The 24,171-nt window shown below is 33.0% G+C and overlaps 1 protein-coding gene across 1 annotated transcript; it reads right to left on the bottom strand.

The window, feature by feature from the left end:
• Positions 1-4,603: 4,603 nt before the first annotated feature.
• LOC123703323 (peroxiredoxin 1) lies at positions 4,604-19,673 on the bottom strand. Its single transcript, XM_045651286.1, has 5 exons — positions 19,548-19,673; positions 11,261-11,401; positions 7,033-7,172; positions 5,106-5,274; positions 4,604-4,811 (listed from the first exon to the last, which is right to left on the bottom strand). Exons 2-5 carry the CDS (start codon positions 11,389-11,391, stop codon positions 4,664-4,666), a joined length of 588 nt encoding a protein of 195 aa, XP_045507242.1. The 5' UTR covers positions 11,392-11,401; positions 19,548-19,673; the 3' UTR covers positions 4,604-4,663.
• Positions 19,674-24,171: the final 4,498 nt, after the last annotated feature.

Below are 24,171 nucleotides of genomic sequence, written 5' to 3'. Positions count from 1 at the left end.
CTCGTATTTTTTTTTACTTAATTTTCAGCATTTTACTATTTCATTTAGAAGATAATTCTTCGTAGATTAAGATTATATAAGCAGCAGTGATGTTGATTAAATACATTTGTGGATTTAACTTCACGAACCGATCTATTCACGGGAAATAATGTCCTTTGGACAACTTACACAAAAGTACTTTTTTAAATGTTAAATTCCCTTAAGAATTAAAACAAATTCTTCTAATATTATATAATAAATAATATTTTGATATTTGTTCTATTTACAGCCAAAATACGAAATATTTTTATTAAAATTGAAACGAATGATGTCTTTTGAACAACCAAATAATGTTTCATATATAAAAAAGTTTCAGTAAAGCGGAAATAGTGATATTTTTTACAAAAAAACTATTAAGGCGAGGTTGTTACGTATCGTATTATTGATTTTACTTAATTAAAATGAACTGATTCTCGATAAAACTGAATGAATGAAGTATAATGTGATTTTCATATGGGGACATCTTAGTTGTAGTAGTAGCGTCTTGATTTTTGAAATGTTAAAATTACAATTAAACTAGACATAAAATCGCGTAATAAAAATGTGTTCCCGAAACAGCCGAGTAATAAACAAAACATGAACTATTTAACTGTTAAAGTATAAGTTTTATATAATTATTGTCCTAGGGACAACCAAATTGTCCATGGTACAACCACTTTGGTTGACCAAATGACTGGTTGTCCGCGGGACATTTTTTAAATTTTGAGCCGCCAAGCAAATACTATTGTTATTTTATATACATATTAATCTCAGCTCACACTAAAATATAGACGAAAGCGCATCTCGTGTAGTATAATTTCAGTTATAATGCTACGAAGTGTTGGAATAACTTGCCTCCACCCTTACGTAACCTTCGTTGCATTAATAACTTCAAAATTAAAGTTGCTGATTTTATTTTTAAATCCTACCGTAAAACGTAGCATCTCTCTTTTGTGTGTATTTATTTATATGTATGTTTATTAATTTTTATTATATTCGTTACCATATAATTTTCTTTTACTTATATGTATGATATTTTTAATGTGTAATATATTTTGTTTATTTTTTTAATTTTGAATATTATTTCCATTCTTCTATTTCGGTCTGTAGCTTTTCTTCAAACAAGGGGGCCACTGAAAATCAGTGCTGTGCCGTTGATGGCACAGCTAAATACTGAGTTGGTCCCTTTTTGCTAAAGGTCTGCCACACTTTTGTCTCTTTCTCTGTTTTTGTATTTCTTTTCTTTTATTATATCTGTTGTTGGCCTTTGGTAAATAAATTCTTTCTATTCTATTCTTTCTATTCTATAATTGATAACAATGCATCAAGTGTCTGACGGACTGACAAAAAAGCCACCCCACACTCACCAACAACGCTCGGACGACTGTTGCCGTGATTTTATACAAATCAAAGTGGCGTTTGAGCCCGACAGTTAATTATTTTGTTTAGCTTGTTGTTTAGGAATCTACCGCGCCATATGTGTTTTGGTTTCATAACTAAATTACGGTTGTCTGTCATCTGTGAGACCTGTGTCATGTAGGTGATTTATGGGGACAAAAGTAAAATGCCTGAAAATCGTATTATATCCAATAAAAAAAAATGGTTTGTATGTTTGGATGTCAATAATTATGTACTGAAACAAGGAGTGTATTTGGTATTTATGGTCGTGATAGTATGTGTTCGTGATGCGAAGTTTGTTAATGCATTGTGGCATGGGGACAAATGTGATAGTACTGGAAAATTGCATTTAGTCCCTCGACAACCATGAAACAACGCACAAATTAATAAAACAAGTAAAATATTGTTCGCAATAATGCTAGAAAATATTAAAAGGAATATAATTAAAACGAATTTAACTCTTTATGATTTCATGTTTATTAATTATCCTTCAGGGACATGATCCGTACACGTCGGACCAATAAAAGTTGATAAACCCACAGAAAAACATGCCGATTAAGTGGATATCAGTAGTCCGTATGACGGAGGTGAGTCCCACGGAAATGAATTTTATTTCAATTGGGGACTGTACTATAAACAACTCACGTCAGATGTGTTTTGTTGTTATGAATATGTTGAGAATACGCATTTTTATTTATTTTCTATTGTTTCACGTATGCTTTATCGACTAGAAATATAATTGCGAATTCACGAATACATGGTGCGGGGTTCTCAGCGCCAACTTTATACAATCATTTCTTATTATTTTCTCGCTTGAAATAATTACTAACACATTTTTGAGCATTATTTTTATGTGGATTCACACTGTAATACTGCACACCACTTATAAACTTTGAAATTCGTTTTTATAACACATAATTATTAAATAAATATTTTTTTAATTTTCTTCGCAATGCGTACAAATAATTACTAAAGAGTGACGTCACGCCTACGCCATGACACCTGCGAGCTGTTTTGGCACAGTTAATAAATATTTTTTGAAAAATGGCTTTTATCTTCGTTAAATTTAAGTATATTACCGAAATATAGGTAGTTTTTCTTGTATAGTAAACGTATACACACATTATGGAAGAGGATTTCAAAATCTTTCGTCATGCCGCAAATCGCTAGAAGCGGCTTCGATTGTACCTACCTAGTTTCGAATCGTAATAATATATTTAGGTGATATTAGGTACCTACCTAGGTACCTATGTGAGGTTAAGTTTGTGAAGTTTGAATTTAACTGTAATAAAATATACCTCAACAATAAATAATATACCTACTTTTTTCTAATTTAACTTAGACTTAGGCCTACTTTACAAAAGTATGAAGCTTCATTTTAATTTTTAACCTTTTTATGGAAATATTTTCTCTGATTTGTTATTACTTGCCTGGGTATGTACCTAGGCAGTCTAGACTGTGTAGTCTAGAGTGGTTTAATAAAATACACAAAATGTGATTACAATTTACAATGTTACAATAATATAATATAGACCGTAATAATTATTTACCACGTCTTATCAATTTTGTTTTGATTGTTTACAATTTCATATTGCGCCATCTATGATTTATCATTTAGACTAGTATTGAACTATTGAATGTCAAAGTGACATTTATATAGCTAAAAACCTCTAAAAACACTTGTCATTCTATAGAATGACGTGTTTTTAGCTATATACACAAGATGGCGCTGAAAAGAAATACGAAATTTTATTTATTTTTGGTAATCCTGTAAATGGATATTATCGATATCTAGTTCAACCAAGAACAAATAATCTGTAGCTGTACTATAATATGAACTTCTTATCGATTCACAATATGCTGTCTACTGATCGTCTTGGTGCCGGACTTCCAGCTGTTGTTGACGAGACACATATGATATCAATTTTCGTCACTAGAGGGCGCAATACTAAAACTAAAATAAAACAGCGATACTCGATAACAAGATTTTATTATCATTATGGGCGTTATGGGCAGATTTTTCAATGCTTGTATATAACTTAACCGTCCAATAAAGTATTACACGATAATATTAAAATGTCACGTTAACTGTCAAATATAGGCAATTATACCCGGCGCGGCCTAAGATGATCCCTATGACAGTTCGTCTTAGTGATTGCTCGTATGATGGATCTTGTCGATACTTTACTATTTTATAGGCAAAGGCGTGGTTTGCATTCAGCCACCTCGGTAAACATGTTTTTACAAATATTATAAAATGAATTTTTAACGTCTATTATGTAAACGAAACGGTAAGTAAAACGAAAGTTTTCAAAAACATAAAAATACACCTTATCATTTTCTCGTAATTTTTAACCCGTTTAACACAGTGTATATTAATTTATCATGAAAATGGAATCCCCCATTTAATTTTTCTAAAAAACTTATATTATCATAGGTAAGTAAATTAACGCGAACGGTAATTATTAATTAAGTATGCTGCGATCTTCTGTTCCATTCAATAGTGAATGAACTATAGCTTAAGCATGGAAAGAATGTGAACTCGTTTCCATTATCGAAATTTGTTTATCGATACTTTCCGCACTAGTCGATAAATGCCAACGATGTAAGTTTTGAAGGACGTAAACGTAAAGTCAGATTGATATAATTTCTCGTAAATGATAAGAATTGTTATAATTCCAACGGAATATCATTATAATAGGATAAAGCTACGTAAAAATTAATAAATGCCATTTTTAGACGCCTCCAATACGTTTCTAATTTAATGGTGACGCCATTACAAGTTTGTCTCTTGAGAATAACTGTCAGTGTCATAGGGATCATCTTAGGCCGCGCCGGGTATAGAATACGTTTTTAAAATGGTAGGTTTATACATTATGCGACGATTAAGTTTTAACCAAGGATTGAAAGAACAGCCCTTAATAGTATTAAGGGCTGTTTTTTCAATCCTTTGAAAATGATTTCATCGAATAACGTATTAAATTACCATTTCAAAAATGTATTCAAATTGTGCATATTTGACAGTTTACAGGTGACATTTTAAAATGTTCGTGTAATACTTTATTGGAAAGAAAAATTTTAACCAAGGATTGAAAAATGAGCCCTTAATTCAATAACACAGGAATACTTATAATGATACCAATTTTCGTCAATAGAGGGCACTATACTCAATAATAAAACAGCATAATACTTTAACAAGATTTTATTATTAGTATTAAATAAACAGCCGCTAAAGATCTACGCTATCTTAGTTCTGGTCGCCAAAGTACTCCTGGGCAGCTTTGGTATCGGGCTTGATTGTCTTGGAGCCGGGCCTCCAGTTGGCGGGGCACACTTCTCCGTACTTGTCGGTGTATTGGAACGCTTGCACCAGGCGGAGGGTCTCTTCTACTGAACTGTTGGGAAAAAATGATGCAATTAAGGGTAAAATCATTAATATAATAAAGGATGAACGGATGTTTGTAACTCTTTCCCGCAAATACTACTGAACTTATTACAATGAAATTTGGTATGTAAGTAGCTGAAGACCAAGAATAAGACAAAGGCTTATCCCGGAAACTCCACACACTGTAAGAATTGCACGCCTCATTTTTTCAAATCGGACCAGTTGTTCCTGAGATTAGCGCGTTCAAACAAACAAACTCGTAAGCTTTATAATATTAATATTAGTGTGTACGTGTGTCACTCACCGGCCCACGGGTAGGTCGTTGACGGTGATCTGGCGCAGGTTCTGCTTGTCGTCGATGATGAACAGCCCGCGGAACGGAATGCCGCTCTCTTCATCGAGCACGCCGTAGTCGCGCGAGATGCGGTGCGACTTGTCGCTTATGATCGGGATGTTCATGGGGCCGAGACCGCCTGGTATTTGTAAAAATTTAGTTTAATTATTGTTATATGCATTGATTTATTATTTGGACCCATAAAACGTAATAAAAATTTGAATATACATAGTCCTTTTTGAAAATATACGTAAATATTATGATATTGAGTTTTTAAATTGGAATTACTTATAATGTACGACTTTCCCAGTTTTTACACCAAGCAACGACAAACATATTTTACTAGACTCTAGAGGAATAGGAAATAAAGGGTTAAAATTTTCTCTTTAAAATGTTTAAAACAGTATTTTAATTCTAAACAAATTAAAAATGATCCCACCGAATGTCTTAAACATGGAATGAAGAGATAATTTCCCGAAGACAAGTCGATGTAATATTCAAGAAAATGAAACCCAAAGATTAAACTGACCCTAAAAGCACATAATATTCCAAAATACAACCACAATTTGCGAAGTGCGACGCGAACAAAGCCGTAGGCAAGCGCTAGTCTATCTGTATCTAAAGGTTTATATTCAACAACCCGTTAAATATATTTAACTAAAATACGGTATATACCATAAAATTTACTGGTTTATTTTTAGTTCTTGATGGAACTGTCTAAAAAAATAAACAAATAGCCTGACTATAGATCGTTGATCGTAGATCTTTACTTGAAATCTTTTATTTTCCAAGTTCGAAACTTGATATTTAAAATTTAAATACAGACTAAAATTATTATAAAACAACACAAATATCCTATGGAGCTTTAAGAGATGATGGTAAAATTTAATCTATAAAATGAACCGTATGAGTATGATAACGAAGTAAAAATTTAAGTAGCTGCCAAAAATATACACACAGAGTCGAATCTTCTTAAAATGTCAATCCAACTTTAGGTGTCTAAAACATTTGCACCGAAATCGGTTTTTTTAAGGTTTAGACAGTTCCACACCAGACCAACATTAAATCGAATGACCAACGGACTCCAAACACAAATAAACCCTTATTTTCGTTAACTCACTGGCGTCACCTACAGACGCGGACCTACGGCGTCGCTCGCGTCGCGCACACCCTAACCGTCGGAACGCGCGCAGACACAACGTGTCCGCGTCGTCTACAGACCGCCTAATATCTGCGGCAGTGGGAAATGTGCCTTAATGTTATGGGGCTTAGAATTTGGATTTTTTAATAATGTAGAAGTTATTGGGAATGTTACTCCATTCTTGATTCGTTCATTCGGACTGTGCATGAAAACGTTATACTTAGCTACAATTTTGGGAGATTATCGAAAGTGTCCGTACTAAATTCACATATCAACCATATTACAATTCTAGAACATTCTAGAACATTCCAGAACGTTCGACCACTGACCCAGTTTGCACGGCGTTTTTATATCGCGAGGTGCGTGAAGTGCAAGTCAGAACAAATTCGTTATTCATAGAACATTCCAAAACCTAGAACATTCGAGAACTCACCCTGCTTGCGCGGTGTGTTGATCCATGCGAGAGGAACAAAAACATTAATCATAGAACCTTCCAGAAGCTTCTAGAACATTCGAGAACTCGCTGTTTCCGCAGCGTATTGCTCCACGAGAGGTGCGAACATTAATATATAATTGTTCCACCCAACGTATTTACTTTAAACACAGAACATCATAGATACTTCCAGAAGCTTCTAGAACATTCGAGACCTCACCCTGCTTGCGCGGCGTGTTCATGCACGCGAGGGGACCAAATACGTTAATCATAGAACATAATATAAATCATTCTAGAACGTTCTAGAACATTCGAGAACTCACCCTGCTTGCGGGGTGTGTTGATCCACGCGAGGTGAGTGAAGTGCGAGTCAGTGGAGGCGGCGATCACTTCGCACCCGATCTTCCTGAATTCGTCGGCGCGTTCGCTGAACGCGATTATCTCGGTAGGGCAGACGAATGTGCTAGAAATTCATTGTATAAAAATTAATATATAGTTTGTAACTCCGTATTAAAAAGTTTGAATTAAATCTGTTTTACTGATGAAGCTAATAAAAGTAATTTCAGAACAACATAGCTATCTTAGCCCTAAACATATAAAATATCATTTAAATGTAAGTATAATATTGTGAAATACCTGCCGTAGTTCAATTACATGCAAATAAACATGCTAAAATAAATGTTAAATTATTCATTGTTTTCAAAATAGAATCGATTTAAAATTTTAAATGTATCAATTAACATTTTATTTAATTCTTTTCATGGTTCGTGACATGTTACGTGAAGTAATTATCGTGTTTATTCTTATAGTTAACCGACTTCAAAAAAAAAGGAGGAGGTTATCAATTCGGCCGGTATATTTTTTTTTTTTATGTTTGTACACCGATTACTCCGAGGTTTCTGAACCGATTTACGTGATTCTTTTTTTGTTCGATGCGGGATGGTGTCGAATTGGTCCCATAAAAATTTTATTCGGATAGGCCCAGTAGTTTTTATTTTATGAGCATTTTTGTCTGTAGGTATTTGTAAATTTTGCAAGTGCAAGTTTGAAGTCGGTTGTTTTAACGCAGTTATCACTTGTTCAGCATATGAATACCTAAAACTGTTTTTGTTATGTACTTAATAAATTTTTATTTATTTAGCATTTGCTAATGTATCTACGAACATAAAAGGCCGAATACATATTACTTATAAATATAGTTTAACTGACTTATGACGATGATTTTTTTGTATAGTTCTTTTCTTTCCTAAACATATCTAATCAGTAATTACAATTTTAAGAGTGAACAATAAGGTAACATTTTCTTTAATAATTTAAAGAAACAATTGTGCACACTGAATAAAGACAATGATTTGAACAATGCATATAATTTAATGTTTACAAATCTGATGTAAATATCGCCATTCAAGAAGTTAAATTACAATGACAATTGATTTCAAGGAAATTTTAAAAATATATTGAAGTAGAAATATAATCCCACCAAAAACATAAATGTAAAAATAGGAGTCGAGTTCAATCGTTGACTTAATTTTCCAAAAAACGAAATGAGATCTAAAGGTGTGCCAAGTTCTGTAGACAGTCCAGAAATTTATTTACAAAGATGTATTAAGTTCTTAGGTGAACTGAAAATTCAATTGTTTTATTTTACCTTAGAGAACAATGTTTATTCTAAAATATGATTTTTTTTTAATTTAAATTATATAATTATTTTCATAAAACAAACAACTAATGACCTATTGAACCTCATAATTTGACTTGGCTAGTTTTTAGAGCCTCACAAAATATAAACAGTATGTAAACAGTCGAGTTATAAGGGGGTGAAAAGTGGCTCCAAATGGTTCGTGTAAAAATACACACGGCCGCTGCTCGCCAGTTCTCTTCGCTTGAACTCGGCTTGACACGCTGCCGCGTGTCTAGATAAGAAAGTTATTTATTCGAACAGGACGGTTTTTGAACAAATGTATAAATCAGTCAAAAATATATTATTATATCCAGGATCTTCTATGGCGATAGTCATTCACTATTGATTAAGTAAGACTGTATATTTATGTCACTCTTTCACGCGAAACCACTGAACAGATTTTGATGCTACTTCGCAGTGATATAGCTTTTTAGTTTTTACCAAAATACAATAAGCTATAGAAATTGCCCGCGGAAAACCACGCGGCACACCTAGTATGGCTATAACCGACACAAGTTCCCATGACGACTAGCACACTAAACAGGTTTAACAAGTTCACAAAGTATCTACGAATATTCGAATGCAAATAGGGCGTGAAATTATTCGTCAACTGTATTATGAACTCTAAAGTTTCTAAGGGCCTTAAAGGGTTCTTAAGGGAAGATCGATTGTTTACTGCGGCACGAATCTTTGATCGCTAATTACGGATCGGGAGTGTAAATTAAGAAGACAAAGGGAACCTGGTCTCCGTTAATTATTTTGATATGCAAATGTTTGTATATTTTATACTAGCTTTCCACCCGCGGCTTCGCCCGCGCAGTCAAAGAAAAACCCGCATAGTTCCCGTTCCCGTGGGATTTCCGGGATAAAACCTATTCTATGTCCCGGGGTAAAACCTATTCTATGTCCCGGGGTAAAAAGTAGCCTGTGTCCTTTCTCGGGTATCAATATATCTCTATACCAAATTTCATGCAAATTGGTTCAGTAGTTAAGGCGTGATTGAGTAACAGACAGACAGACAGAGTTACTTTCGCATTTATAATATTAGTATGAATTATAGGTCGATACTTCTTAAGAGAACATAGTAGCCCTTAATCTATACTAATATTAATAAGCTGAAGAGTTTTCTTGCTTGGTTGAGCGCACTGATCTCAGGAACTACGTGTTTGAAAAATTTTTTCAGTGTTAGATGGTCCATTATAGAGGAAGGCTACCATCACATGCATGGCTAGGACCAATAGAAGCGGAGTAATACGGATAAAACCACGGGCACAGCTAGTCTACATAAAAATAATTTCGTTAATATTATTTTTCCATAATATTCCTTGAAGTACGAGGATGGTTCTTATGGAGAGAAAACGTAAACATGTACCTACCACGGGCGATGCCGGGGCGGACCGCAAGTTGTTTATAATAAACAACTAGGTATGTAGTTTTGGTGATAAATTATCAAGATTGCTATCACAAGGATAACGACGACAGTAGATTATTGTGAAAATGGTTTTAGCATCTAGACACGGGGATTTTGGCTTTACGTTGACGAGACAGATGGTTTTATCGTAAGGTATAAATGTTAAATATATTGCTGTATTCGTAGCAAAACTCGACGAATACTTACTAAAATAATTAAACACGTGCAGAATTAAGTATATTTCTTCAAACTGTTGGAATGGAAAGGACTTGGCATCAATATTAATGGCGAGTACATCTCTCATCTTCGATTTGCCGATGATATCGTAGTCATGGCAGAATCCATGGAAGACCTTAATGCAATGCTCGATGACCTCTACAGAGTTTCACAACAAGTGGGCCTTAGCATGAACATGGACAAGACGAAAATCATGTCGAATGTCCATGTTGTGCCCACTCCAGTCTCTGTTGGAAACTCTACTCTCGAAGTTGTTGACGAATATGTCTACCTAGGACAAACCGTCCAATTAGGCAGGTTCAACTTCGGGAAGGAGGTCAATCGTCGAATCCGACTCGGATGGGCAGCGTTCGGGAAGTTAAAGAACATCTTTTCGTCCAAAATCCCTCAGTGCCTGAAGACTAAAGTCTTCGAGCAGTGTGTGTTACCAGTGATGACCTACGGAACAGAGACGTGGCCTCTAACCCTGGGCCTTGTGCACAAGCTCAGCGTCGCCCAACGTGCTATGGAAAGGGCTATGCTCGGAGTTTCCCTACGAGATCGAATCAGAAATGAGGAAATCCGTAGGAGAACCGGAGTCACCGACATAGCTCGCCGGATTAGTACGTTGAAGTGGCAATGGGCGGGGCACATAGCCCGTAGAACCGATGGCCGTTGGGGCAGAAAGGTTCTGGAATGGAGGCCACGGACTGGACGACGAAGCGTGGGACGACCTCCCACAAGATGGACGGACGACCTGGTCCGAGTGGCAGGGAGCCGCTGGATGCAGGCCGCCGGTGACCGGTCGTACTGGAAATCCTTGAGGGAGGCCTTTGTCCAGCAGTGGACGTCCCACGGCTGAAACGACGACGACGACTACGAACTCATATTGCCCAACTCTAAGTGCTTATAAATATAATATTTTAAACGACGAAGTATTAGTTATGCAAGATATTTCGGATATTTATAAGTAATGCTAATACTGATTACTGTTTCAAATTTTAGCATACGAGAAAAAATCGTCTGATAAGTATATGTACCTAACCAGGTTTTCTTTCATTGCGAATTATGGCACTATGTTGTTCTGCCTTACTCTTACTCACTTAGGGGTATATAGATGTCCGATTTTCAGACCTACCGCATATGCAGACAAAATTTCATGAGAATCTGTCAAGCCGTTTCAAGAAGATCAAACTTAAACTTATTAGATTATATTATTATTTTATGTAGTAAATATACTTACAAGTCAAGTGGGTAGAAGAAGAGCACGACATATTTGCCCTTGTAGTCGGAGAGAGCGACGTCTTTGAACTCGCCGTTCACTACAGCTGTAGTTTTGAACTGGGGTGCGGGTTTGGTCAACTGCAGCGGCATTTTGTTGAAACTGAAATGTTGAAATGTGTGGATTAATGCGAGAATAGTTGAGTGAATTGAGGAGTGCATGTGATGTACAATGATGTCTTATAGCAGTTATAGCAGTACTAGATTTCCGCCCGCGGCTTCGCCCGCGTTTGCAAAGGAAAACCCGCATAGTTCCCATTCCCGTGGGATTTCCGGGATAAAAACTATCCTATGTGTTAATCCAAGTTACCCTCTATATGTGTGCTAAATTTCATTGTAATCGGTTCAGTAGTTTTTACGTGAAAGAGTAACAAACATCCATACATCCATACAAACTTTCGCCTTTATATAATATATATATATTAGATTATTACCAGTGTAGGAAAGTGATGGCGCTAGAAGACCGATAGGTAAGGGTACTTCCACATTGTTTTTATACATTTAAAGTACCTAATTAGTACATCTAATACATATTCTACGTATTAAATTCAACATACAAAATCGATGAGGTAAACCTGCTAGGGAGCATCGACCTACGACCATGGACTCGTTATGCACCGCGGAATGCACTTTTATGGCCTATTCTTTTGATTTATTTATTATGGCCATGTTTTGGAGTAAGTGGCACTGTTTATTTATATTTATGACGACAATATTTCGTAAAAATATGATATTTGTTGGATTTTTTGGTAATCGAAAAATAATATTGAATTCGAAAATAGTTCGACGAATTGCATCTTTTTATTTTTAATTTGTTTAAGATGATAAGAAAAGTAACGGCTCATCTTGTAAATATTCAATATGTAGTAATAAAGGTAACACAATCTTAATTACTCTATGTTATGTAATATTGATAAAAGTTATTTAAAAATACAAGAGATAATTTATCAGCTGACATTTTTCTTGATATCTCGAATTTTTGGATACTTTGGATGACAAAGCTGAAATGAGAATCGAGATTCTTCCATACTTTGTAATATTATATTTGTGAAAGTCTGACGTTACGCTTCCACGGTTAAATCACTGAGGCAATTTTGTATAAGTGAGATAAAATCTAAGTTATTTCCACGGATTTTTCTTTTTAACATCTAAGAAGTTTAAATAGGGGATGTTAAACTCTTTAATACTTAACACTATTTGGAAAATAATGATAATGTACTTATAATGAAGCGCTAGCAGCTAAACGATACACTGTTAGTATATTTATCTATAGTCTTATACAATAATTATTGACTAAAAAAACTTGCAATGTTATAGAAACACACCACGAAAATACTCGCTACATTTCTCTTCATTTACGGCAAATGGAATATACTTCAAAGCGCTCGTATTTGTATAGATACGTGGGGTGTATATCTGTCAGTCAAATATTCACGATTGCTGTGCCAAAACTGACGGACAGATAGCCTATCAATGGTCGCACCTTTGATGTTGGCTTGCTGATAAAATTGTAATCCACATAAAGTAGTTTGAACATTTTAAAGGACCGTGTTTTGGTTGTTTACAAAAATGTTTTTGCACCCTATTTTATATTATTAGCTCATATTTGCAAATATTTATATACGTATTTGAAAGGATTGTTACTGGGCTGTTAGTTTTCTATCAAAATGGGATTAGAAGCTAATTATTTACGAATTTTCTAAACAGTTAAAAAAAGTTAAATACGAGCTTGATTACCATTTATCCAGACATATTATTATGACCACATTGCGTGCTCGGTCCCCACTCCCCATGGATTTAACTAGTTTGCGGTTATCACGTACAATCTGTTCCCCTTCAATAAATTATATAATAATATGTAGATGTATGATGTGTGTTGACGCGGTGTGATTCTATAAGTATTTTTTTAGCACGTTAGTTTGTAGGAATAATCTTTGAAACTCAAGTTTTTTAAAGAAAACAACGCCATCTTGAGTGATATTAAAGTTCGCTACCTACTGAGTACTTTATTTGACAGCTAGTTATGAATATACGAGGCTTCTCACCTGAATGTATTAAATATAATCCTGTTTATTATAATAATGTATTTATCGGTTACATTACAGATTTACAGCGAAGTTATTGAACCATCTAATTGATAAAGTACGCAATTTTAATGAATTTTATCGACCTATTTACTAAACTGATTAACAATGTCGTTTATTTTAAAACAAGTTTATTGTTATCTACCTTCTTTATCGAGTTATTGACATTACTATCTACATTTTAATTACAGAGTTTTCATTTGCAGTTTAACTATTTTATATGAAAATGATGTAAAACTATTAAACAGACACATTTAACAACGAACCTAAGATTCCACGTAAAATACTTGGGATTTAACAAATGTACAGTGTCCTTCATGAAAGCAGTGTTTCTCCATATACTCGAAAGTAATTTCCCATCGCCATTGTAAAGTAAATCAGTTAAGAATCCACAGTTAAGTATGTTAGCTATTGTTGCCTCGAGGTTGTTCACCCTGAGAACAATTAGTCATGATAATAGACTAATATTTATATGTTTAACTAGCGGTCCGCCCCGGCTTCGCCCGTGGTACATATTCACGTTTTCTCTACATAAGAACCATCCTCGTACTTCAAGGAATATAATAAAAAAAGAATTAAAGAAATCGGTTCAGCTGTTCTAAAGTTATGCGCTTACCAACACATTTTGGGATTCATTTTTATATTATAGACTAGCGGTCCGCCCCGGCTTCGCCCGTGGTACATGTTTACGTTTTCTCTACATAAGAACCATCCTCGTACTTCAAGGAATATAATATAAAAAGAATTATCGAAATCGGTTCAGCCGTTCTCGAGTTATGCGCTTACCAACACATTTTGCGATTCTTTTATATAATATAAGAAGATTAAGGCTAAGTAGAATCTTTAATTATTTTAAACTATAAATAATGAAATACAGTCTTGAAATTGGCACTAATTGTTTTTGCTGAATCTATCATAAAACACTTAATAGCGCGATCGACTAGTTTTGGTACTTTATTAATTTATTTGTATGTTTTCCTCAATGCACATTGACTTGTACTAACGTCAGTACTCAGTAGGTAAATAATGGTATTTAATTCTAATACAAGTCAACATTGAAGCATCAATTTACGATAATGAGGTCACTTCTATAACGAGTTTTAACACATACATCAAGCGATCAACCTAAAATGTAACAACACTATGAATTACTCTCTAGGGAAACACGATATAACATTAAAAGTTAAAACGTACTCGTTTATAATTGCTGTGGTTTGGTTCAGTTAATTACATGTGAACCAATCCGAAGGGATTAGAAATGTTTCTGTAGTCAAAGTTTGTACGTTAGTACACAGTTAGTACTTGCTATTATTAGTATGAGAGCTAATCTAGGGAATTGGGATTGTTGTTTAGAGCATTTGTTTCAAATATAATAATATTATCCCATTGAAAGAAGTAAAATTCAAGCGTAGTAACTAATTTCAATGAACTGAAATTTATTAAATACTAGTGGTCCGCCCCGGCTTCGCCCATGGTACATATTTCGCAATAAAAGGTAGCCTATGTCCTTTCTCGGGTATCAAAATATCTCCATACCAAATTTCATGCAAATTGGTTCAGTAGTTTGGGCGTGATTGAGTAACAGACAGACAGACAGTTACTTTCGCATTTATAATATTAGTATAGATATTCTTCTGTAAAAATTCTCAGTCAGCCTGCCGAAATATTACGCATAGCAAATAGCCATTATGGAATATTGGTAATTTATAACCACAATTATATAATTTATGTGAATAAACACAGTGGCTATGACGTCATAGGTATGAGTACCTCGAGGTTGTTGTATGACGTCAAAGTTAAGAACTCCGGTGGAAGAATAGAAAATTCCAGAAGGCTAACACATACCTTAAAAATCGATAAATGAAACGATAAGTACCTATTTGTGCATTAACACGTATAAAGGAGACAAAAGTCTGTTAAAGTAGGGTGTAATTTATATAAACTTAAATTTGGATAAATAACAAATGTTCAATATTCACGCACAATTCATTCCTATATCCCTGTAAATTTGTTGACTGAATACGTCAATAGATACAACAATTTCAATTACAAAAATCAAGGTTTAACCAAATCGAAATCGAAATACAATTAGATTCAAACGCATTTCCTCATTGCAAAATAACTAGAAATATAATAACAACCCGGAAAACGTTACATTTAATAAAATTTATTTCACTCAATGGTGAATTAAAAAAAATAAAAAATTATATTATTAAACATTGACATTACGCCTATATAGTAGAAGAGTTATGGCCAGGCGTTAACCACAAGGCCGTGGGTTTGGTATCAAGTACCAAGATTTCTAAAGTAACACATCTTTTATTTCAGTTAGGCACAAAATAAAGAAGGTAGATTACTAAAATATTTTGCCCCATATCACATAAGGAGACAAGGACAATGATGTACAAATTATTGCATATAAGTTATAACATTTGAAAGCTGGACATTTTCTCACAAATCACAATTAATAAATAATTAAACCAATGTGAAAAAATCTACTTGAACTAAACAGCTGACGCGACGAAGTTTAAAATATTGATTATTATTGTGACCCTGACCTATATAAACGATAGAATTATCTTTGAAGTGATTAATATCATTTAATTATCAATGTGATAATTGTTTCAAATAACTTTATAAAATTTAGTTTTTACTTTAAAAAAAATTATAAGTATTATTATAGACACTAATTCAAATAAGTACCTTACTATAAACTTTTATCAATGCAGTTTTGGTCAACATTATTATCTTACATTTTCTTAATTATTATTTTATAAGTAATTTCTTGTTTTGTGCATATATGATACTATGCACTCTATTAAAAAAAAATATTCTACTATATCCCGCTACTCAATTTCCAATTTAATTCTAACATTTTTATATACATACTACATCAAATATAAACAATCTAACTATGCATAATAACATATGCTTCATAACAATTTAAATGCACTATCTAAAAACAACTGCAACCTTTGATGCTTGCCGAATGGCCAGCGCTACACACTACACAATAAACAAAACTTATAGACAATGGTCTCGTCATGGGCACGAGGTTTTCTGGTTTACATACACTGAAAAACAATTAAACCACTACCCCAAATTACTGTGACCAACACATTTTGATACTTGCTCAACTACACAAAACTACATAGTAAAAGTATCAAAACCTCATAGAAAACGGTCTCATCATGGGCATCAGATGCTCAGGCTTGGCCAGATCAAGGGCATTCCCTTCATCTCCTCGGCAATAACACTTGTGTTCCATTGCCATTGTTACTTGATAATTTAGTCAGCTGTTCGATAATACATGCTAATTAGTTTATATATTGTAATACAATTGAAACAGTTCGAATACTTAAAAGTGTAATGAACTTTAATTGTAATTAGGGATATTTTTATTGTTGCATTTTACTTTTCTCATTAAAAATTGTATGTTTCAATGTTTGTAAGCGATCTATATATTATAAGTAAATTGTTTATCTCAAGATCTAGAAGATACAAGATGTTTATTGTAACTAAGAAATATTATAATTATTAAATTTAAGATCATTCATGAAAGTAAAGTGGAACTAACCATTCAACTATATCTCTACAAAGTATTGTGTATTGTTCCAGAAATAAGAGCTCTAATAAGAATTAATAATTCATAATATGAATTGAATAACACTATTAATATGGAAATGATCATTTGCATTAATTTATTATATCCAACTAGTTAATATCTTGAAGTTTATTGAATAATTTAATAGTTATTTAATTATTTTAATTTTTATAGTCAAGATTGTTATCTAGATGTGATAAATTGATTTATGGTATTCTCTAAAATATATATATTTTTAATATTGCATATCTCAACTGATGGTAAGCTAAGATGTGGCCTTAGATGGAGCGCGCTTCCCTTGAATGTACCTGTTCACTCTCCTCTTGAATACCTACATATTGTACTCATCGGGGAACACAGACTCAGTCCATAGTGGTCTAGTATATGGTCTGTCTCTGATGATAAAAGTAAATATTCGTTTTTTGTCATACTTTACTTTGATTGTTATAATTTAATATTCTCTAATAGAATTGTCCAATAGGCCTTGTGAGTCATATTTGCCTTTATAATATAAGTATTGGTGTTAATTGAAACACAAATTTAAGTACTTGAGGTCATAAAGCAACGTCACAATATATTGTGAAATTTGTAACAATGTTACATTATATTTCATCACTAAAATGCATTTATAGCATCATTACAAGTTTACTTGGTATTTTGCAAGTAATAGAAACAAGTATTATATTATGGTAATCTTCCACTATATGGATGATTAACATAACTGTACATTCTTGCAACATAGAAGTATATATTATTCTAAAAAAAAACATACCGGCCGAATTGATAACCTCCTCTTTTTTTTGAAGTCGGTTAAAATTAATCTACATTTTAACCATGGAACAAATTTGAAATGAATTTAATTCTGTTGAGTTATTAAAATGTTTATAGAAATAGAGAGAATACGGAGAGATAGACGGATAAGAGAGAATACTGAATAAAAATAGATGTTTTAGTATATCTGTTTGTCTCTGATCGATGATAATGGTAAACAGTCTATCTAGTCTTGTTTAACGAGTCTATTTACATTAAGATAATTTAAAATAATAACATTTAAAGACATAGTGCTGTGTCATTCATATTTAAAGTTTTGAATCAATCTTTGCTATTGTAATTGATAATAATTTGAGAGAGGTAATTTCTGTCATATGAAAAAAATGATATTAAAAATTATAGTTTACAAGATAAGTTAAAATTTTATATGGTATGATAATATTTGACCTAACATGTTTTCCTCCCATAAAATTTTAAAACACTTAAGTCATAAACTGTATGGTTCTTGAAGATAGTATTATCACATATTGATAAATTTATATAGCTATATATCGTATAGCACAAACTTCACACATTAGTGTTGTAAACTATAATTCTACTTATTTTTAAAGATAAAACATTACTTTATGCTTGATAAAAAATTATGTAAATCATGTATAGAATAATGAGGGTAGTTTAAAAAAATTGTTTTCTATTGTATTGTATTAACCATACCTAGACATAATTATTTTAAATCTTTTTCAAGAGTAATTAACCCCTTGACCACCGAGCGGCCCAATGAGACCACAACACAATCAATTTTCTATTGTCTGTGATTCCGGGGGCTGAAGGATTTTAACAAGTTGAGTGCACATTCAACACAATGTAGATAAAACGCTAATCTTTTATTATTACTCACACAATTTATCTCAATACTATTACATTCCACTTATGTTTTAACTGATAAAGAAAATCTATTGTATGTTGGAATAATCTATTTAATCAACATACATGCAGATAGCCATGCAGTAATCAGAGCAATAATTTCTAGTTATCTAAAAATAATATAATTGAAAGCAGACTTTGTGCGAGTAATGATAGATAATTTTGAAATTCAAAATTAAGTAAATTTTAATCAATTGCGGTATTGGATAAGATTTAAGCATAACATACTTGATTCCATGATAAAATCTACCATATGCAATACTTTGAAACAAAGATATTAGACCTTGTTTGTCAATCCAAAATCAATGTTATGCAATTTGAACAGTATCCTTTCCCATTGTAATAGACAAACAAGCATTCAACTCCAAATTTTCTCACTGATCCATTACATGCGTTATCCCTACACCACGTCATTGACTAACCTTGAAATAAGGACCTTTTTTGCTACATTTCCTAATTGCTCATTGCCTGAATCGCTGCGTTCTCTTTTTCTATTCGATACCTCTTGCATCATATTAACCTTTGATCCAAAGGAATTTGTTAGAAAAAAATCCTATAAGATTACTTCCGCGAAAACATCTCTAGAAAAATTTCATCGGAAACGATTTAAGATAAAAACAATAAATAACGCATCAACGGCATAAAACTGCTTAAAATAAAGCCAATTGAATGTGTAGTTATCTATTGTACCAATAGGAAGCGTAGTTACATATTTCTAGATGAATCTGTAGGTAGTCATTGTCGGTAACAAAAGAAAAAATCTAGAACAGGTTCCCTATTGATGCAAAGCATCAGTTAGTTATCGTTGTGCTGTAAGTAATTTTTACATAATCTTTATCAATTATTTATAGTTAAAAAGTACTCACAGTAATTTAAATTAAATGAGGCGTAGAGAATTTGCGGCAACGAACTTGCTCAGGAAACGTTGGCGTGCGAATGACAACTGTGAACTGACAGCCGGCGGCCGGCCGCATGAATTTCAAATACGTCAACGTCCACAGATAAGATAAAAGAATTGCCAGCAAGTTCTCCATAAAAAAAGGTTATCAGTAAGAGGTAAATCATTATGGTCAAGTCATTATGCCACTTAAATTTATTTTATACTAATAAATTGTGTTATGTGTATTCAAGAATTAAAAAAATATATAAAATTAACCGTATTCTAATTTCCTTAATTCAGTCTCGATTGATTCATATTTCATTAATAATAATAATATGACATGGGACTATTCGCGAAATTTAGTACTTGGGTAATTTTTGTCTTTCAATTTCATTTTAACAATATTATGAAAATGAATTTAATATTTTCTTTCAAAACGCTGCACAGGACTACTACCAACAAACAATATTATAACTTAAAACGAAAAATGTGTGCGTGTACTAGTGTACACACGTAAGAAGTGAAATTTCTTTATGATCTTTTTTTTCAAAAAATAATTTACTATATTATTATGTTTTTCTGTGAAATTAGAAATACGTCAAATCACGCGTGGTAGCTAAGAGCAATAAACCTATAGAGTACTTGTATCGAGCGTATACAATTTACATATATTTGTTTCTCTCTATCTAAAGAAAACGTCGTATGAAAGAATGAGACAGCTATAGACAACAAGCTACGTTTCAACATAGTCATGGCACCATTTTTACTATAGGTACGTATTTAGATAGATAGAAGGTGATAGTGATGGGATGTGCTTCAATCGATAAAATCGTGAATGTATTTTGCATTTACGGTGTCGTGAAATAATAAATAATAAAAAACAAAACTTATAATTAATTTCAGTTGAATACATTATTTGTTTAATCCTACGTATATAATAAATGCGAAATTATGTGAGAAGGGATGTTACTCTTTCACTGCGGAACCTATTACAATGAAATTTTGTACATACACACATAGGTTAGGTTTTATCCCGGAAATCCCACGTGAACGGGAACTGTGCAGGATTTTCTTTAAAAACGCGGGCGGAAAGTTAGTACATTATAAAAGAAATTTTAAAACTTGAAATGTAATTTAAAATAAAGAAGGAAATGATGATAAAGTTAAAGGAGTGAGGAGAAAGGCACAGTCAGCATGAAGGAATCATGCAGCATTTTAACAAGTTAATAAAAGGACAGTCTTAATGAAAACATTTTCCTAACATCCTACTAATAAAGCGAAAGTTTGTGAGGATGGATGTTTGTTACTCTTTCACGCGAATACTACTAAACCGATTACAATGAAATTTGGAAAAATTACTTTTGATCCCGTAAATCCAACAGGAATGGGAACTATGCGGGTTTTTCTTTGAAAACGCATGTATAATAAGTATGTATTTCAATAGTAGTTTCTCATCTATGAGAACTGTCATTTAATCAACCGTTTAATTTTCACATAGTTACACATTTAAAGTAGGTAACTTATGTGTAAAAAATTTCAAAATAAAAATTCACTCTCTTTAATCAAATGTATTTATTATCTACAGGAACAAAAAAAACGTAAGCGTAAGATTGCACAATTCTTCTAGAGTATCCATCTTGATAACACGTAGGCTCGAAATGCAGTGAACACAATATTGCAAATTGTGGCGGCGTCCAATCAACTCATGTCTCACGTTTTATACCCATTTTTTATTTAGCTCTGGAAATCTAAAACAAAATGAATTTATTAATAATCTGAAAGAGAAATTAATAAACAACAAACGAAAACTAAAACACATAGGGCAAATAAAACAACCACGTGGTATGTTTTATTTTCCTGCGGTAAAAAATTTACATCTATTATTTGCAACAACAACTACATATAAATCTGATTTATGAAACAAAATAAATAAATCAACGTTAATATGAAATAGATTTTTTGTCATAAATCGATAATATACGCTAGATGTGTTACAACACTACGGTGGTAAACAAAATGCCAAACGTGATATTATTGTGACGTTTTTTAAAAATTATTTCATTATTTTATATTCCACAACCCCATAAAGTGGGTAAATGTTACAGTTACAACATAAAATTACAAAAAAGCGCTTGATAAAACCTTCAGATAGGTTTAAAACATAAATATTTATCAATTTGCTGAAAATCACTTACCGATGGAAAGATATTTTTACATTGTTTTTATCCAAAACTCCCATTCGACTAGTGATAGCCGGTTGCTAAACATACAATAGTTATTTTAGCACACTGACAAATAAAAAGAAACACTGTACACTTTATATTTTCTAAATATTTCGTTAAAAACACTTGACGCACTGAGCCCACCAGCTGGTTGGAAACAAACTGACTGCCGGCGCGCTACGTTTGAAGACAGTGCAGATACTCTATCGCTATCTCAATCTGGCTTATGCTGTTATTGACTAAGAGTAAGTAGATTAGAAAATATGTATTTTGTTCTGTCTCAATATAAGAACTCTATAGGTTTATTGCTCTTAGCGTGGTAGGGATAAAAAGAAGATGGCGCGTAACGGAAAAATGTCACGCGTAACGAAAAGTGGAAAAATGTTACCTACACTAAATTTTTTTCCAACCCCGATAAAGAAGTTTCACTTCAATTAACGGTTTCTTTTCAGCAAGTTTTCAACTGACGCTGGCGGTTCAGCCGATTAAATGTTTTCAATTATTGTCGAAAAAAAAATATGTTAATACGTAGGCACAGAATACATAATAGTAGCTAAATGACGTAGGTACTTAGTGCAAATAATATTTATTACAATTTAAAGAACATTGATTTATAATATATTATTATAAATTAATGTTTAATATATTAAATTTATGTTAAAATAATATTATACCTATATACTAATTATTACTAAATAATTATAATATTAATATGTTATAAATTTTATGGATCATTGAAGCATCGCATTATTGGATCTTGTAAACAGCAACGAGCAATTACGTGGAAATTGATTTACCATGTTTGCGTTATTATTGTAAAGGCGCATGCAATATTATTATAATCTTTGGATACACGGTTCGTGTGGTTCGTAACATTTGTATTTTTTTGAAGGTTGCTAGGCGCTTGCTTCGGCTTCGAACGGTTTGATTCGAGATATAAAATAACACACAAAGTACCTACATACCTATTAATTTATTTTATGTAAATCGGTCAACTTTAATTAAACTGGTTATTTTAAGGGTAATTTAAAAAGTCGATTAAAGTAGTACATAATATTAACTCAATGATCAAAGTTTGAGATTTAAGTAATTCATATCCAACAAACAAAAAATCTTTCCTCTGAGTAGGTATGATATTATCACAATAATAAAAAAAACGACGTGTGGCACTCGGGGACTGCCGCGGTAAAGCTATTGCATGATATGCCTTCAAGCCTCACCTCCGCCCGTCGGAGTGCGGAGCGTGAGGTTTTTTCGTTACGGAATTTCTCGATTCGGTCCCCGCGCTCAAGGCCCGCGATAGAAGCTATGCAATAGCTTAAAAAACGACGTGTGGCACTCGGGGACTGCCGCGGTAAAGCCACATATTATGTTCTGTGGGTAAAGCCACAGAACTATCGAGATATAGTTCTGTGAGTAAAGCTATTGCATGCTATGCCTTCGAGCCACACCTCCGCCCGTCGGAGTGGGGAGCGTGAGGTTTTTTCGTTACGGAATTTCTCGATTCGGTCCCTGCGCTCAAGGCCCGCGATAGAAGCTATGCAATAGCTTAATAACATATGATAACATACTAGCTGCTTACCGTGCGTGGCTTAGAAAACTGATTGTAATTTAATTTTTAGTGCTTAGTATAATATTTAATTAAAATTGCCTGAAAAAGAAGTCTAGTTTCCAAATTTGGATTTAGAACGTTGGCGTTTAATAAATGTTCTTTTTGCGAAGTCAAATAAATGTTTATCTATGGCCAGTCTGTAGGTCTGTAGCTGGGGTCTGTAGTCTATTGTTTTATTTTTTGGTTAGTTAGATATCCAGGCTCCAGCCAGATATATTTAGCGGAATTGCGAAAACTTCTTAATCAGTTATTCAATACAAACTGACCGCGGGGATTATTTGAATCCCGAATCAATTTCGCGAACATGTATATCGCATTACATTAAAATGTTGCGTACACCTGTCAATTAGTATTTAAAACAACATTAACTTTATCTAGGTACTGGTATCATTATAGATGAATTTCGTAAGTTCAATTGCCAATTCTTAAAAGTTAATCATAGTTTAAAATTACCTATCTCGTAAAATCTTCTTTTTACTTTTCTTTTTAGGAATATAAAGGATTAGGTACGTAGGTAGTTCTGACCATCATTTTTCTTTTTGACATTGCATACTAAGACCCCTGTAGAACCGCCATCCTGTTACAAATGAGCCGAAATTATTAGCTTGGAACTTAGTAGTTTCCTATCTACTTACTATAGTGTACAATTTTCTTTCAAACTTGGAGCAAGTTTGAAGCTGACAAGGGTCAACAGATGTATTGAGAAATTACTGTGAAAGAGGCATAATACAATTTTTAAGAGTAGGTATCAATAATATAATTTTTGAAAAAAAAAA

This window comes from Colias croceus, chromosome 2, assembly GCF_905220415.1.
Source record: "Colias croceus chromosome 2, ilColCroc2.1".
Taxonomy (NCBI): Eukaryota; Metazoa; Arthropoda; class Insecta; order Lepidoptera; family Pieridae; genus Colias; species Colias croceus.
Note: the sequence above shows the minus strand (reverse complement) of the source record. Positions and strands in the feature narration are given on the sequence as shown.

What these genes read in the sequence shown, in the direction of transcription:
- LOC123703323 (XM_045651286.1), bottom strand. Translation starts at nt 11,391, where the DNA reads ATGCCGCTGCAGTTGACCAAACCCGCACCCCAGTTCAAAACTACAGCT. An exon ending in CAACACACCCCGCAAGCAGG is followed by an intron (nt 5,275 to 7,032) that starts GTGAGTTCTCGA and finishes TACAAATACCAG; the next exon opens with GCGGTCTCGGCCCCATGAAC. An exon ending in AACGACCTACCCGTGGGCCG is followed by an intron (nt 4,812 to 5,105) that starts GTGAGTGACACA and finishes TTTTCCCAACAG; the next exon opens with TTCAGTAGAAGAGACCCTCC.